Source organism: Hemiscyllium ocellatum, chromosome 11 (genome assembly GCF_020745735.1).
Source record: "Hemiscyllium ocellatum isolate sHemOce1 chromosome 11, sHemOce1.pat.X.cur, whole genome shotgun sequence".
NCBI classification, from domain to species: Eukaryota; Metazoa; Chordata; class Chondrichthyes; order Orectolobiformes; family Hemiscylliidae; genus Hemiscyllium; species Hemiscyllium ocellatum.
In genome coordinates, this window is record NC_083411.1 from 86,652,924 (window position 1) to 86,668,188 (window position 15,265).

The 15,265-nt window shown below is 39.8% G+C and overlaps 1 protein-coding gene across 1 annotated transcript in view; it reads left to right on the plus strand.

Annotated features, from left to right (window-relative positions):
• Positions 1 to 15,265, plus strand: part of drp2 (dystrophin related protein 2) — a 75,290-nt gene that overhangs the window by 40,718 nt on the left and 19,307 nt on the right. Inside the window, exons 8-9 of the mRNA XM_060832217.1 lie at positions 11,450 to 11,511; positions 13,072 to 13,146. Coding sequence (XP_060688200.1) covers positions 11,450 to 11,511; positions 13,072 to 13,146 — 137 coding nt within the window. The remainder of the gene's footprint in view (positions 1 to 11,449; positions 11,512 to 13,071; positions 13,147 to 15,265) is intronic.

A 15,265-nucleotide genomic window follows, 5' to 3' on the forward strand; every position in this document is an offset into this window, starting at 1 on the left:
TATATCCTGAGACAAAGCCTTCCTGCAAGAGATATCCACAGGTGCAATGAGTCATTGACAAATGGCAATAAAAATGACATCTGATCATCCACAGGTATGCATCAGTAGGGAGGGATTCACTCCATTAATGTTCAGCTGGAATGGGAACACTGGAAGGTTTTCTTTGCATTGCATATGCAGGTTCTCCTGGGAGCTGCCATGATTAAATGCCAGTGGCATCTCCAAAGAACTTTGCTTCACCAGACTTCTCTCTGGAGATAAGGGTGAGGATGTGACTGATGGAATCTACAGTACTTGCATCCCTACCACTGCCGCAAAGTAAAGATACAATCAGGGCCACACCAGCACAGCATGGGCATTGAGAAAGTTAGCAGGGAGGTAGAGATGTGATTTGAACAATCTTTAGCCTGCATCAGTAAAGTGCCCAGAATGGTAATAACCTACTGTACCTTGCACAATGTTGAGCTTGAGAGAGGACTAGAACTGCATAAGGAGCAGGGTGATGGTCATTCTATATCCTCAGAGGTAGAAAAGTATGAAGAGGAGTAGCAGATGAGGGGCCCTCCTGTAGTCTGTCACCCAGCTGCCAGAGATGCCTGTGATAGATTTCTACAAGGATACTAATCTGAGTTTGTGAAGCTATATAGCACATGAATGTGGAGCCAGAGGCAGGCTGCTCATTTTCCTGCCTTGAGTACTCAGATGTACAAGGTGGACAATTCCTGGTTTTGGTGCCCAACCAAAGACAGGCCCCCCAGCACCGATGCAGGGCCAGATTCTGTCAATAAGATAGGAGTCAGTTTGTGGCCTCTGACTAAGGAGTGGACAGCCAGGAGATGGGAAGTGAAAGCAGCTTGAGCAGAATCAGACAGGTGAAGTTTTGCATGGCCAAACAAGGCTTTCTTCAGATACTTAGCTGGTGATCTGAGCATGCAGATGATGACCAGAATGCAATTAGTCTCTTCCTGCATCAGATGCTCCATGAAAATGGTGCCTGTCTGTGTGGAAGTGGTCATCAGCAACAAGACCTGAAACATCAATGGTAGAGATGGGATCCTTCAATCTCTCTCCCACGATATTCTGAGCCACCGATAATGTCAAAAGTTATTAACACATTTCCTGTTGCTGCTCCACAATTTTCCTCTTTCCAACCTCTAGCCTCAATACCTGTGCTCAGCTGAACTGAGCTCAATGAGTTCTGCAATCTTTATTGGGGACTTTTCAATATTGTCTCTGTCCCCTAACACCAGTTATGAAGTGTGACTAACCATGTGACAACCTATCTCCCTGCATTGAAGGTCTTGCTCAGGTTGGTATATCCGAGCTAACAGAGGCTGCATGTTTATCAAGTGATAGGGCTCCATCAGAATGCTCACAATCTCTTCTGAGAAAGCCTTAGCCTCCCCTCATGCCAACTGCAGCAAAGAAAATCCCAGGGAGCCCAATGAGAGAGGAAAGATATGAAATAGATTTGACGAGAGGAAAAGGATCAAAGTAATCATGGTGCAGTTATTGGATTTCAACTCATGTTAACATCACTTAAATTTAAATAAGTGTTGTGTTCCATGTGGCTTTATCATATGGAAATACTGATAATCTCTATCAACTCCATCACCTCCTCTCTGCAGTATTCAGGATGTCCATGACTGATGGGTGACCCCAGGTTTTACCTCTTTCCCTTGAGCTCTGTACTCTCTTTCCTACAAGGAGACAAACTAAGAACTGAGAATTTGAGAAATGGAGTGTTTTGAGAGGATGGTGTTTTGATCCGCATGGGGAACCATAACAAATCATCCAAATTTACTAGTCAACCACCAAATGAAGAGGTTCCCAACAAGATCCCACTTGTTATAGCTTTTAACTTTAGCACAAATCAGAACCAATATAAATTGAACTTTATCTAACAGGCAAATGATGCATCAAATAAAAAGGTAAAATTGACTTTAGATAGTTGATGCAACAAAGATGCTTCTATTATGTTAATGTAAGCATTAGTTCAACAGTTGGTTGGGGTTATTTGATCAATTAATTAACTGGAAGGATACAAACATGAAAGAGGAGCAGATGTAACTGCTGTATTGGAGTAGCAGTAAAACTAAGTAGCTAATAAAAATCTATCCTCAAAGAAAGTTACCTTCATTTCTGACTAACCAACTGGCTTGGATCCAAATTAACATTTGCCAACTACAGACAACCGTATCACTCTGTGAAGATATGTAGCATCATGCGCAATTCCAAAGTTTTCGGATTCAGCCTCTAGTGTGTAGGATCTCTCACCTCGCCACTCAATTAATTCAACTCATAAGTCATTTCATTATCAGTTATATTCTAACTGAGATCCCCAGAGATGTTCACAAACCAAACATCAGACTTTTGCACAACCTCCTTAAGTAGGTGCATAATAGTTTAGGTGACATAATTAATCAGAGGTGCCTATAATTGATTCCATTCATAAACCCAATTAAATAATCTGGTCAGTTCTGGCAAAGCTCAGCCACAGTGGCTCAGTGGTAAGTACTGCAGCCTCACAGTGCCAGGGACCCAGGCTTGACCCCAGCCTCGGGCGACTGTCTACATGAAGCTCTCCCTGCATCTGCATGGCTTTCCTCCGGGTACCCAAATTTCCTCCCATAGTCCAAAGATGTGCACTTTAGGTGAATTGGCCATGCAAACTTGCCCATGGTGTTCAGGGATGCGTAGGTTAGGGGATATTAATCAGGGGAAATAGAAAGTGATGGGTTAGGGGAATGGGTTTGGGTGGGAAACTCTTTGGAGGGTCAGCGTGGACTTGTTGGGCCAAATGGCCTGTTTCCACACTGTGGGGACTCTTTGGTAATATTGGCCAAGTCACGGTCTCTGCTCCATCACTTTAAGTTTCTGTCCTATTTAACTGTACCACACATACAGCTCCTGCAGTTTAAATGTACCTTCTCTACAGTAGCTTTCCTCTGTCTTTTGTGACTGGGCACACACTTTTCATATTAATTTCCTTTCGGTTGATTTTGCTTCTCAGTCAAGGATCAGTTCTTTCTTACCACACAAGAAAATTACAATTGTTCCATTTCAAATTTCATTTGTGGGCGGCACGGTGGCACAGTGGTGAGTACTGCTGTCTCACAGTGCCTGAGACCCGCGTTCAATTCCCGCCTCAGGCGACTTACTGTGTGGACTGGGGAAACATTGCCAAAGCTTTCAGCTCGCAACAGACAAGATATTGATTAATTCTTGCACACAATTAAGGAGTATCATCTCAGTCATTGATGCAGGAGACTCTTCAGGAATACAAGAGAATTATTCTTTCCAACAATCTTCATCCTTGTAGCATGTTTAATGATAGAAGCTCTCCAAGATGTTTTATATATTGACATAAGGAAAATGAGTGCCAAATTAGAGATATTAGGAGTAGCATAAACCTTGATCAAAAACATAGCTCATGAGGAAACATATAAAGATGCAGACAACTGCATTGTGTTTCAGATGAGAAGTTATACAAAGTAGACGTGAGGTCAGTGAAAGCTCTGTCAACATGGCAAGTGAAAGCGGAGAAAGAATAACAGATGACATATGCAAATGAATGGACAGTTCAAAATGTTGATTAGAATAAAAGGAGGTTATAAAAGTAAAGTGCAGCCAAGTCACAGAAGATCGAGAGTAAGTAAACATGATCTTTGCAGATAGAGGTGCATGAAGCAAACAGTATGAGGTATTTTCAAATCTATTTAAATTAATTTATGGAGAAGACCAGGGATGATATAGACTTAGTGATGACATCTTAGAGTACCTAATACTCTGAAGGCAATATAGGCTTGTATCAATATTTTCATGGCATAATTTCTGTGTTAGAGTGGAAATAAACTGTCAGTGATAAATATGATGTGTTCTTTAAAGCTCAGTTCAAATTATGAACTGTTTGGTACATCTAGGAAAGTTGCTGGATAGCAGGATTGAAGCTCAAGTTAGATGCTATCGACAATGACTTTGGGCTTCCTCATACTCAGCATCATGAGTGATCCCAATATCTCTGCCCACTCTCAACCTCCCCAACTCGCTGCAGCTCCCAGTCTCAGTGCCAACCTTTGACTCTGTCCCTGACCAGTGGTGAAGCATTTATTGTGCCATCACCATGCTGGGAAAGTGGTGACATCATCAGTACATACACAGGAGCTGCCTCTGGCCTATCCTTTCACAACCAGATGAGGACACTTGTCATATCTGTGCATGCAGAGTAGCCATATTGCACTTGGTGTAATGCCTCTATTGTTGGAAATAGTGGAGCAGCAAAGTTGGGATTCAATTTTCTAACTGACTACTTACTCCAAGTATTCACAAGGACAGCATAAACAATAGTCTCTCCAGATGGAGAGAATTTTAAAAATTAATGACTTTGCTATAAAATAATAATATAAAGGCCCAAGGCCTATACGAGACGAGACATAAAGATATCTATCCCAGAGTTCTAATGAAGTTCAGCCTGGAGTTTTATGCAACAGTGACCATTATAAGGAAGTTTGCAAACAGTGGGAGCTACCACTAGATTGAAACCATGTCAGTGTGTCACCCACATTCAAACAGGGTAGCTCAATAAACTGCAGAAACATTAGTCTCTCTTATACTTAAAGTAATTGCAAGGCTGTTAGTTTAACATCTGTGATAGGAAAAGTTTTGGAATCTTTAATCAAAACTAAAATGATGCATTATCTAAGTGAAGAGAAAGTAATTGGAAGCAGCCAATTTGAATTTCAGAAATGACAAGCCAGATAGTTTTCTTTGAGGAAATGAGAACTGGGCTAGTTCTAATTTGCATAATGAGAAGAGGTTGAAATGGCTAATGAAATTAAACAAGGTAAGATTATGAACTTGGAGGGGCAACTGAGGAGTTACAGAATGAGTAAATAGTTTGGTTGTTAGTACAATTAGAAATAAAAGTTAATGCAGACAAACATGACACAGCGGATGTAAAAGTAGGTGACTCATGTACCATATGAAATTCATGTCATCTGTTCATTCTTGCAATATAGGCACTACTAGCAAGGTCAGTTAGCCCATTCCTAGTTGTCTTACAAAAGCCGATTATTTAACGGTAGACCTTCATTCTGGGTCCGTGAAAAACACCCCCAGTTTTATTAATATTTTCTAGAATTTCGATCCAGTGATGAGGAAGGACTTGATATGTGTCCGAGTCAGGTCAGTACATGGCTTAATACCGATGAGGGTCACAACATCATGACAATATTTAAAGTGCTCTTTGCAGTCGGTTTGCTGCTTGCCCACTTTTGGGCCTTCATTAAAGTCGGAGGTAGATAGGTCAAAGATCATTTGTTTCATGAATCTGATTTTTAAAGTTTTAAACATCAAACCCAATCCCATCCTTTCATTAGTCTCAATCCTCCTTTAGTGTCAAAGCTCGGAATTATGAAAGAAGTTGAGAAGGAATTTTACTTTTCAGCATAGTAAAGAAGATATTTGCGGATTTATTGACAGTTTAAGGGCTCTGTGAGAATGAAGAAGACAAATCTGAAGTATGGCTTTAATGTGTGTGAGTAAGGTATGGACAGGTGCATGGGTTAAAACTAGATAAATTAAGGAGTAGTATGAGGAAATTCTTCCTCACACACAGATGTAATCAATATGCAAAATAGAAATTTGAAGTCAAAAGCCTTGGAATTATTTATAAAGCAATTAGATTCTATAATGGAGGCACTTTAGGGTATTGATCAGTGAATTTACATGACCTGAGTGACCTTTCTTATTGATAATGTTTAAGTGATCAACCTAGATTGTATGAAGAGCCGAGGACAGGCAGATAAATATCATTTTTGCATCAAGAAAAGGAAATGGTCAATATTAAAAATTACATTCAGAACTTTATAGAAAGAGTGCAAAGAAAGGCTTAGTTATTGTGAAAAGTTTAGCTCAAGCATGTCAATCTCCCAATATGACGCACAGCTCATATGCGGCTGAAACCCCCATTCAAGTATTTTGTTACCTCAGGACTTAATTATTCCATTGTGCTCTAGGTCACCTCTCATCTTCTGCAGTCTGTAAACTTAAACAAACCCAAAATGAATGTTATTGTAATGTGGTTCGGCTGTGTTTTTGTCAGACTAGAAGATTACCATCCCAGGAACGAAAATAAAAGTGCAACAAATCCTGTGAATAGCCGAGTGCACTTCCTCTTTTATATTATTTCTTCCCATCAACTTCCCTGCCCCATATCTCTCCTGTCCGCCATTCATTTCTTTCCCCAAAACTTCAGTACACACCTCCACTTCCAGGACTTTCCCTATCCCTTCTTCCTCTCGGCCCAACCATAATTCTTGCTTCAGTGTATTTTGTATCCTTGCAAAATGGCCACACATACAGTTAACAAAATAATTTATTAGCATGTTAGGTAACTAGTGCTGCCACACACTAAAATATAGACAGCAGATCTAAGAGTACTGGGAAGTAGTTGTAGGAGTTGTGAGAAGCAAGGAGTGGGGTGGTAGGAAGCAAACTAGAGGGAAATTGGGTACAGGGATGCACATGGAACAATGAGAACCTGCCGTGATGAGTACAGGATATCTTGGCAGATATAAAAAGACAAGAACAGAGATAGCCTACCTCCTAGCTGAGGTGCTATAGCTGGTGCACAATGGCAAGACTGGGCAGGCAAGGGTCAGAAATGCAAGCAAAGGGGTGACAAAGAGAAGTGAGGTGGCAAAGGCCAATTATCATGAAAATGAAAATATAAGCATTAAATAAATAGTGCCTGAAGGGAAGGTTAAAATTAACAAAATCTTAAATTGAAATGAGCGTGCTGAGAAGAATCACTCAGTGTCAGGAAAAAAAGGACACAGGAGATGGAGTTTCGAGAAATGGCATTACCTCAGTTACAATGAGGAGTGAGAGGTGAATATAGTGTGAATCATATACATCTTAGATACATCTTACAGATTTACACTAAAACTCAAACATTATAGAAAAACTGATATTCAAATGTGACCTGCCTCCATTAGAGGTACATGTTATGCAGAAACTTTTAATAATTTAGGGGCACAATACATAGACTGTATTCTGCTTGACTGATGTATATGGCTTGGAATGGTTGGGAGTGGAACATCGGTTGTTTAGCCTGTGCCAAAGGAGCTGTATTAATTGCTGTCTTAAGGATGTCAATTTGTGTTCAGACAGAAAGACCGCCCACAAACCTTCCTGTCCCTGACTTACTCAGAAGGAGGTGGGAAGGCAGATCTGCACTCTGCAAATACCTGCCAATCATTCCTTCCCACTATCCCCAGACATGCATGGAAGGTCATTCATTCCATATAAATGCCTCTTTCAATGACCATATTGTAAAGCATACAGCATTGACCACTTAAACATGTCAACTTTCTCTATGCTACACTAACAGACCAGCAAGTTCTCAAAGTCCCTTTCAAGCCAACCTGACAGTCTTTGAATTCAAACACTTAGAGAATCGTTGGGCTCCTCAGGATGGAAACACTTCTTGATATTTAGCTTTAATCTTTGTACATAGACACAATGTTGAAGAGCAAGTAAAATCAGCTGGTCCATCACTATACAACCTGACCCAATTTAGGCAGAGCTACAAATCAAAAAGGTTGGAGCAATTATCTTCCATCAGTGCTAATGTTGTTATTCTAGGGCACAAATTTGCATACCTTCTAAATATTTGGTATAAAATAGCTCTTATATAAAAGGGGGCCGTAACCTGCACAAACAACAAGTGGAATAAATGATACCTTGTGAATCAGGAAGACCGCACAACTGGAAATGTTGGGTGTGTCTTACAGTCCCTGCTCCATGGTGACCTTGAACTTGGTCACTTTGAGTTCCTTCCATTATTCCAGAAGTTGCATGTTATATTCTAGAACTTTTTTTTTAAGAAAGGAACTTCTCTTATCAACAATATGATCTTTCCTGCTGTTTTCTTTGAATGTTGCCTGCTCAGTTTTCTCTTTCATGTCACCTTTTAATGGGAGAAATGAACGTGATGTGAGTGTGAAGTAAGTCCTGCATAAATATTCACACTCCCATTAATTACTGTTTGACAAGCTGTTAAAAAAACAAAAGGCCCAGCATGTTAGAGGCATTATTTATTCAGAAGAACATGTTTAGGATCCTGGGCAAAAATGAACACTCATATCATCAGTGTGAAAGCACAAATTGATTACTCTTTAACATTCATTTCATTTACTAAATTATCCACAGTGCAAAGTGAATACTTTGGAGAGCAAATGTTTGTGATTGAAAGGAGGAAGATTCACTGAAGCTAGAAGAAATAGCCTTGGCAGGAAACCAGATGGTGTTCTGCTGCAAGGGCAGATTAATGGCAAGTGTTGCTTTTTTCAGTAGCAGAAGTTATGATAGAGTTGTATCAAAGTTTCCTGAATGATCAAATTATAGGCAGTTTAATTTTCTCTCCATATTCCATTCTGTACATTGTATTTCATTGCATATACTCAAAGCAACAAAGTGGACTCAAAGTTGTAATTTTTCTCCTCTCTCCACAGATGCTATCAGTCCTGCTGAGTTTCTCCAGCTGAGTTTCTCCAGCACTTGTTATATGAATATCATTGCATTCCTGATTCATTCGGTGGCTAACTTATTTCAAATTAAAATTAAGATTCCTAATATAAATGTTCAGTGCCTGTGATGAAATGGGTTAGATAGGAATGCAAACATATTAAAACTTACCAATGTGATAGACAGAATTTAGGCAAGAGACTGAAGAGTGATGGGTGAGATTGAATTGTGATATACCAGATCTGAGAGAAGAGTGAAGCATGCAGTAACATCAGTGACTTCATTGATGCAAATCAGAATTAACTTCAGACATCTTTGATTTGCAATTCTGTCCAAACTGTCAATTAATGAAATTGTCTCAAAATTGTGGTGGTAGCATTAAAACAGAGTAGACATTACATATGGTCATTAACATCACCAGGGAGCTATCCATGATATTGTCCGTAGCTGGGGCAATGTGCACAAAACCGCACCTGACCAAAGTCCGCTTGATGATGATTTTGTGATTGTATTTGAATCGTTGCACAATTTGAGCAATTAAAGACTAAGTTAGACAAAGGAAGAGAGATTCCATTCAAGCAACCATGACTGCTGTTGTATTCTGCCATCCTTTGTGTTTCTCCTTATTTATTCTCAATTTCTGAACTTATAATCATTTGACAAGCTTTCTGTACTTTCTTTAACCACTTCATACCATGGATAGTTATGAACTATGTGAGCAAAGGGGAAAATTAACAGCATGTTTTGATATTTCAGAGGTACTAAGTGTTGTACTGTGCCCTATGGTCAGAACTAAGACGACACCAGATTAAAGTCCAAAAGGTTTATTTCAATTCATCTGATGAAGGGGCAATCTCCAAAAGCTTGGTGATTTCAAATAAACTTGTTGAACTATAATCTGGTGTCATCTGACTTCTGATCTTGTCCACCCAGTCCAACATCAGCATCTGCACTTCATGGTCCTATGTTTATGTGGACTGTTTTGAAGAAGTGGCATTAGATTTAATTGGGGAAGTTCTCGTCTCAAGTAGATGATATCAGGTAAATCTTGGAAATCTAAAATAAGAAGAGAAAAATGCAACAGACACGCTTAAAATATTATTCTAACTTTTTCTTGCTGATTTTTTTTCTTTCTAAGATGTTCTCATTTTGTAACTATTTTTGTAACAATGTAAGGTTATGACTAATTCCTTTTTGATTAGGTGTCTTTTGAATTTAAAAATTGGATTGAAGGATGCTTCTTTAGATGTCGCATTTAATTGGCTCAGTTGTCTTTCAAATGCATTTCTCTACTATGTAGCATCTTCCAAATTAGGCATGAGTAAAATATGAAAAAACATCCCGAATTCATAACATCATTAAAATTTCAAGCTCAGACAATCTACAAGCATGAGAATTTGCCATTTTGAAATGCCATGTCAGTGCAAGGTTTTGATGGTAAACTGGCTTATTCCAGTTGTAAAAATAACTTGCATGCAAATAAGAGAATGGAGGTCAACAATGTTTCAGAGAGGTATTTACAGATGTTTGCTTTTATTGATGAGGTTTCAACAGCGTCTATAGTTTCCTATAGCAGTCATCCTCAATCCATACAAAGGAAAGGTTCTCTGGACCCATGACAATATCTGCAGTGATCAGTATCTAGGAAATTGTGATATCATGTATTGATCCATTCCTGATTTGACTGGAAGAGCACAAATGTTGCCAAGGCTTATACTTACAAGTAATCTGCACAAGGTGATATTTAAAGCAAGTGCCCCATTGTTTCTCCAGTAGCTGTTTGCCTACTGTAATAGTGAGATGGGATAATTTTAGGAATCATGTGAATTGGGTACTTCAGACTGGCTGCCATGCCTCTTCTGATGACCAGGTGAGGGGTATAATGGGTGATTGAGCAGATTTATCTTCTATATACTAACAAAAGATTAAACTTAATCATTTAAACCTCTGCTTTGCAGAGCTAAAATGGCCTTGGTCACAATGCTGGAGTGGTACTAGTATTGAGTAAAAAGTGAGGTCTGCAGGTGCTAGAGATCAGAGCTGAAAATGTGTTGCTGGTTAAAGCGCAGCAGGTCAGGCAGCATCCAAGGAACAGGAAATTCGACTTTTCGGGCGAAAGCCGAAGGGCTTTTGCTCGAAACGTCGAATTTCCTGTTCCTTGGATGCTGCCTGACCTGCTGCGCTTTAACCAGCAACACATTTTCAGCTCTGGTACTAGTATTGGCCAAGGTGGTCTTGGGCTCTGGAGGAATGGGATATCAGTAGGGAATATTGTGTTATTTTGTTGCTAGCAAATGATTCCAGCTGGAAGGTATATGGATGGGTGTTCAGGTGACGACTAAATTGAGCAACACTGGATCTTCTTGTAGCAAATCAACTCACATTCACATTCGCTTTTGAAAAAACCCACCAAGATGAAACATCATTGCATAACCAATATAAATAAACTAATACTCAAAAATGAATCACATCCTGCAGAATTATGGAAATGTGGGAACATTTTATTTGATTTCCAATGCTGACATCTTATTTCAATGATCAAAACTCAAAGAATGCATTTGTTTTCTAATGTCACCTGAAAATATGGTCATAACCTGACATTAGTTATTGACTTTTGTCTTTCTTAAGTAGCTATCATACCTCCATGAGGATCCATAACTATCATAAGAGAGTTTCTCAAATCAATTGCCTCGTAATTCATCACAAGTCATGACTCAAATATCAATCCCACTTGTTTTGATGAAAAGTCATCTAATCTTTAACCATTAGCTTGCTCTCTTTCTCTCTGGATGTCGCCTGACCCCCTGTGATTTCCAGCATTATTTTGTTTTCAGTATCAACCCAATTGCTTTCTTGTTCTGAGATTTTCAGCAAATTTTAAAAAGTGTTGTCATCTAATGTTCTTTCTTTATTCTTTTAGTCATCAGGGCCAGACCACATGCTGGGATCACCCAAAGATGACCGAATTGTACCAGTCACTTGGTAAGATTTCCAATCCAAGTTTGACCTCCGAGGCATACTTTATTCCAGATGTTCACAGCAGCCCTGTGACATTCAGTGAGTCAGATGTTGGTTGGAAACCTCTCTGAAATATGGATAAAAAGAAAAATTAAACTCACTTGAGTTACTGATGCCAACTGTTGCAGCATGACATGGTTTTATTTGGGGGAGATCGTGCCTTACCAACTTTATAGAGTTCTTTAAGTAAGTGACCAAGTTGATAGATGAAGGAAAGGCTGTAGATGTCATATACATGGACTTTAGTAAGGTGTTTGATAAGGTTCCCCATGGTAAACTAATGGAGAAAGTGAAGTAACATGGTGTGCAGGGTGTTCTAGCCAGGTGGATAAAGGACTGGTTGAACAACAAGAAACAGACAGTAGTAGTTGAAGGGAGTTTCTCGAAATGGAGAAAGATGACCAGTGGCGTTCCATAAATGATCTGGAAGAGAGCATTGTTGATCTAATCAGTAAGTTTACAGATGACATGAAGATTGGTGGAGTAGCAGAAAGCATAAGGGACTGTCAAAGAATGCAGGAGAATATAGATAGACTGGAGAGTTGGGCAGAAAAGTCGCAGATGGAGTTCAATCCGAGCAAATGTGAAGTGATGCATTTTGCAAGGTCTAACTATATTGCAAAAGAAAGATCCTTGGGGAAAGTTGATGAGCAGAAAAATCTGGGAGTTCAGGTCCATTGTACCCTGAAGGTGGCTGCACAGGTGGATAAAGTGGTCAAGAAGGCATATGGTATGCTTGCCTTCATCAGATGGGGTATTGTGTATAAGAGAAGGTCATATTAAAATTGTAAAGGACTTGGTTCGGCCGCATTTAGAATACTGTGTACAGTTCTGGTCACCACATTACCAAAAGGATGTGGACGCTTTGGAGAGGGTGCGGAGAAGGTTTACGAGGATGTTGCCTGGTATGGAGGGTGCAAGCTATGAAGAGAGGTTGAGTAGGTTAGGATTGTTTTCATTAGAAAAAAGGAGATTGAGGGGGGTAGCTGGTTGAGGTCTACAAGATCATGAAAGTTATAGACAGGGTGGATAGCGATAAGCTTTATCCCAGGGTGAAGGATTCAATATCAAGAGGTCATGCTTTCAAGGTGTGAGGTGAAAAGTTTAAGGGGGATACGTATGGCAAGTCCTTCACACAGAGGGTTGTAGGTGCCTGGAATGTGTTGCCAGCAGAGGGAGTAGAGGCAGGCATGGTAGATTCACTTAAGGTTCGTCTGGACAGATGCATGAGTAGGTGGGGAGCAGAGGGGGATACAGATCTTTAGGAATTGGGCAATAGGTGTAGACAGTAGATTTGGATTGGCACAGTCTTGGAGAACAAAGGACCTGTTCCTCGGCTGTAAATTTTCTTTGTTCTTTGTTCTTTGTTGACTTTGCAAATCCATTTCTCTCTCTTGCTGTTCTGCTGGAAGTATGATCCTGAATCATTCACTACTTATTAACAAATGTAGTATAATTCCCTCTCACAAGGAGAATAATGTGGAGTAATAGATATTTTGTTCTTTTCTACTTTTTTCGTAACAGCTGCTCTGAATAACATCAAATTCTCAGCCTACAGAACTGCCATGAAATTGAGGCGTGTGCAGAAGGCACTCCGCTGTAAGTTTGATTTCTATGTCAAGGAACTGCATTGTCTGCCAATGGGCTTTCAGGCAGTGGGGGGTGTTCCGTGTCTTAAGCTCATATAAATCTATGTTGGGCTGTCAACAAAGTTAAACTAGTTCAGAACCTGATTTGGAATAACATATAAGTTCACCAACTTGAATTAATTGTGTTGCACATTACCCTTGTCCTGAAACTCCTTCAGTTTGTAGACCTGCCTCGAAGCCCTTATTTGCACTTCAAGCCTCAACTACAGGGATGCTCCTACCATTTCAGTACCTCTGACATTGTGGTCCTATTATTGGACAATCAAGCCGATTTCCTACCCATTAAATTTGATGAGCCACAGGCACTTGTGGGTATATCTTGACCTAAAGCAAAATTGAAAAATTAGTGAATTTTAAAAAATCATCTCTCCCAACTCCAGTTTCTGTTGAGGTTAAAAATAATACAAGTTGGTCTACTGACTTACTATCGCCTGTTTTTTACTACTTCATAAAGTCAAGATCTCTCCACTTGAATTGGTTAAAATCTGATGAGCAAAACTCTGGATTTTCATTTAAATATCCTGTTTGCCCATAGTGTAACGAAAATATTTTAGAAACACAAAAGGAAAAGTATTAAGAAATCTCAGCTCCGAAGAGATCATGTGAAACATACCCTGCCTGCCTTGAAAGACAATAGCGAATCAATCCTGAATTAGTGAAATAGCTCCATATACAGTGTATGCTTCAGGACTGCATTACCTGCTTTACTAGCAATGTTGCTTATGGAAGTGCTAAGTTGAGGCCAGCTCCTTCCTACAAAGATGAACACTTACTACTGTCCTGTAGTTATCCATGCCTCCTCTCAAGGTGGGGTTTGCAGTTTGAGGTTTGGGAATAGGCCAATCTGCTGTCTTTTCAGCTGAAGTGGGTTGTGCATCACAGGAAAACCTAAACAAATGGAAAGAGGATGAAAACTTTTTGAAAGGTAGAGGTTTCACCTTCCACAAACGAACAGTCAACACTATGAAACTTCTCTGCTCCTTGTCTCTCAAATATGGTTTCTCTTTTTAGTTAGATTAGATTACTTACAGTGTGGAAATAGGCCCTTCAGCCCACCAAGTCCACACTGACCCTCCAAAGAGCAACCCACCCAGACCTATTCCCCTACACCTAACACTACGGGCAATTTAGCATGACCAATTCACCTAACCTGCACATTTTTAGACTGTGGGAAGAAAGTAGAGCACCCGGAAGAAATGCATGTAGACATGGGGAGAATGTGCAAACTCCACACAGACAGTTGCCTGGGGTGGGAATTGTGCTCTGATCAGAGATTTCTAAAGCCATCAGACAGCATCTGTTGCATTTGGAAAAGGATATTAAAAATCAAGGTGGCAGGCTATTATTCTAACTTACTGCTTTTAAGGGGAAGTGTTATCTTCTTGTGACATATTGCTGGGCTAACATTTAAATGTAAACACTGAACATTAACTGCAATTCATTTTCATTCTGGAGAAGATGTCTAGGGAGTTTGTTCTTAAATTTCTTATACTGTCATTAGTGACATTATCGGGTAAGGGAAGGTTCTGGGAACCTAACATGGATTCTAAAAAGACTAATGTGGCGTTCCAGAAATTTTATTCTAACTTATACCAATCTGAGGATTGTGAGGAGGGACAGGCCAAAATGGAATCCTTTTTTAGAGATCTGAAACTCCCGGGTGTGACTCCCGAACAACAGTCCTTTCTCAATGCCCCATTATCAGAGCAAGAAGTGCAGGAAGCTGTGAGGCAGCTTCACAGTGGAAAGGTGTCCGTCCTGATGAACTTCCCAGTGAATTCTATAAGGAATTTATAAGTATATTGTCAGGTCCGGTGCTGAATATGTTTAATGATTCATACAGTCATGATTGTCTCCCACCATCTCTGACAGAGGCCAATATTTCACTTATCCTTAAAAAAGGATATTTCCTGATGAAGGGCTTGTGCCCGAAATGTCGAATTTCCTATTCCTTGGATGCTGCCTAACCTGCTGTGCTTTAACCAGCAACACATTTTCATTAGTGACATTATGCTGATTGTAAATAGCATGTTTTACATTGTTCATTTTCTGTGTCTGCGTTATCCACT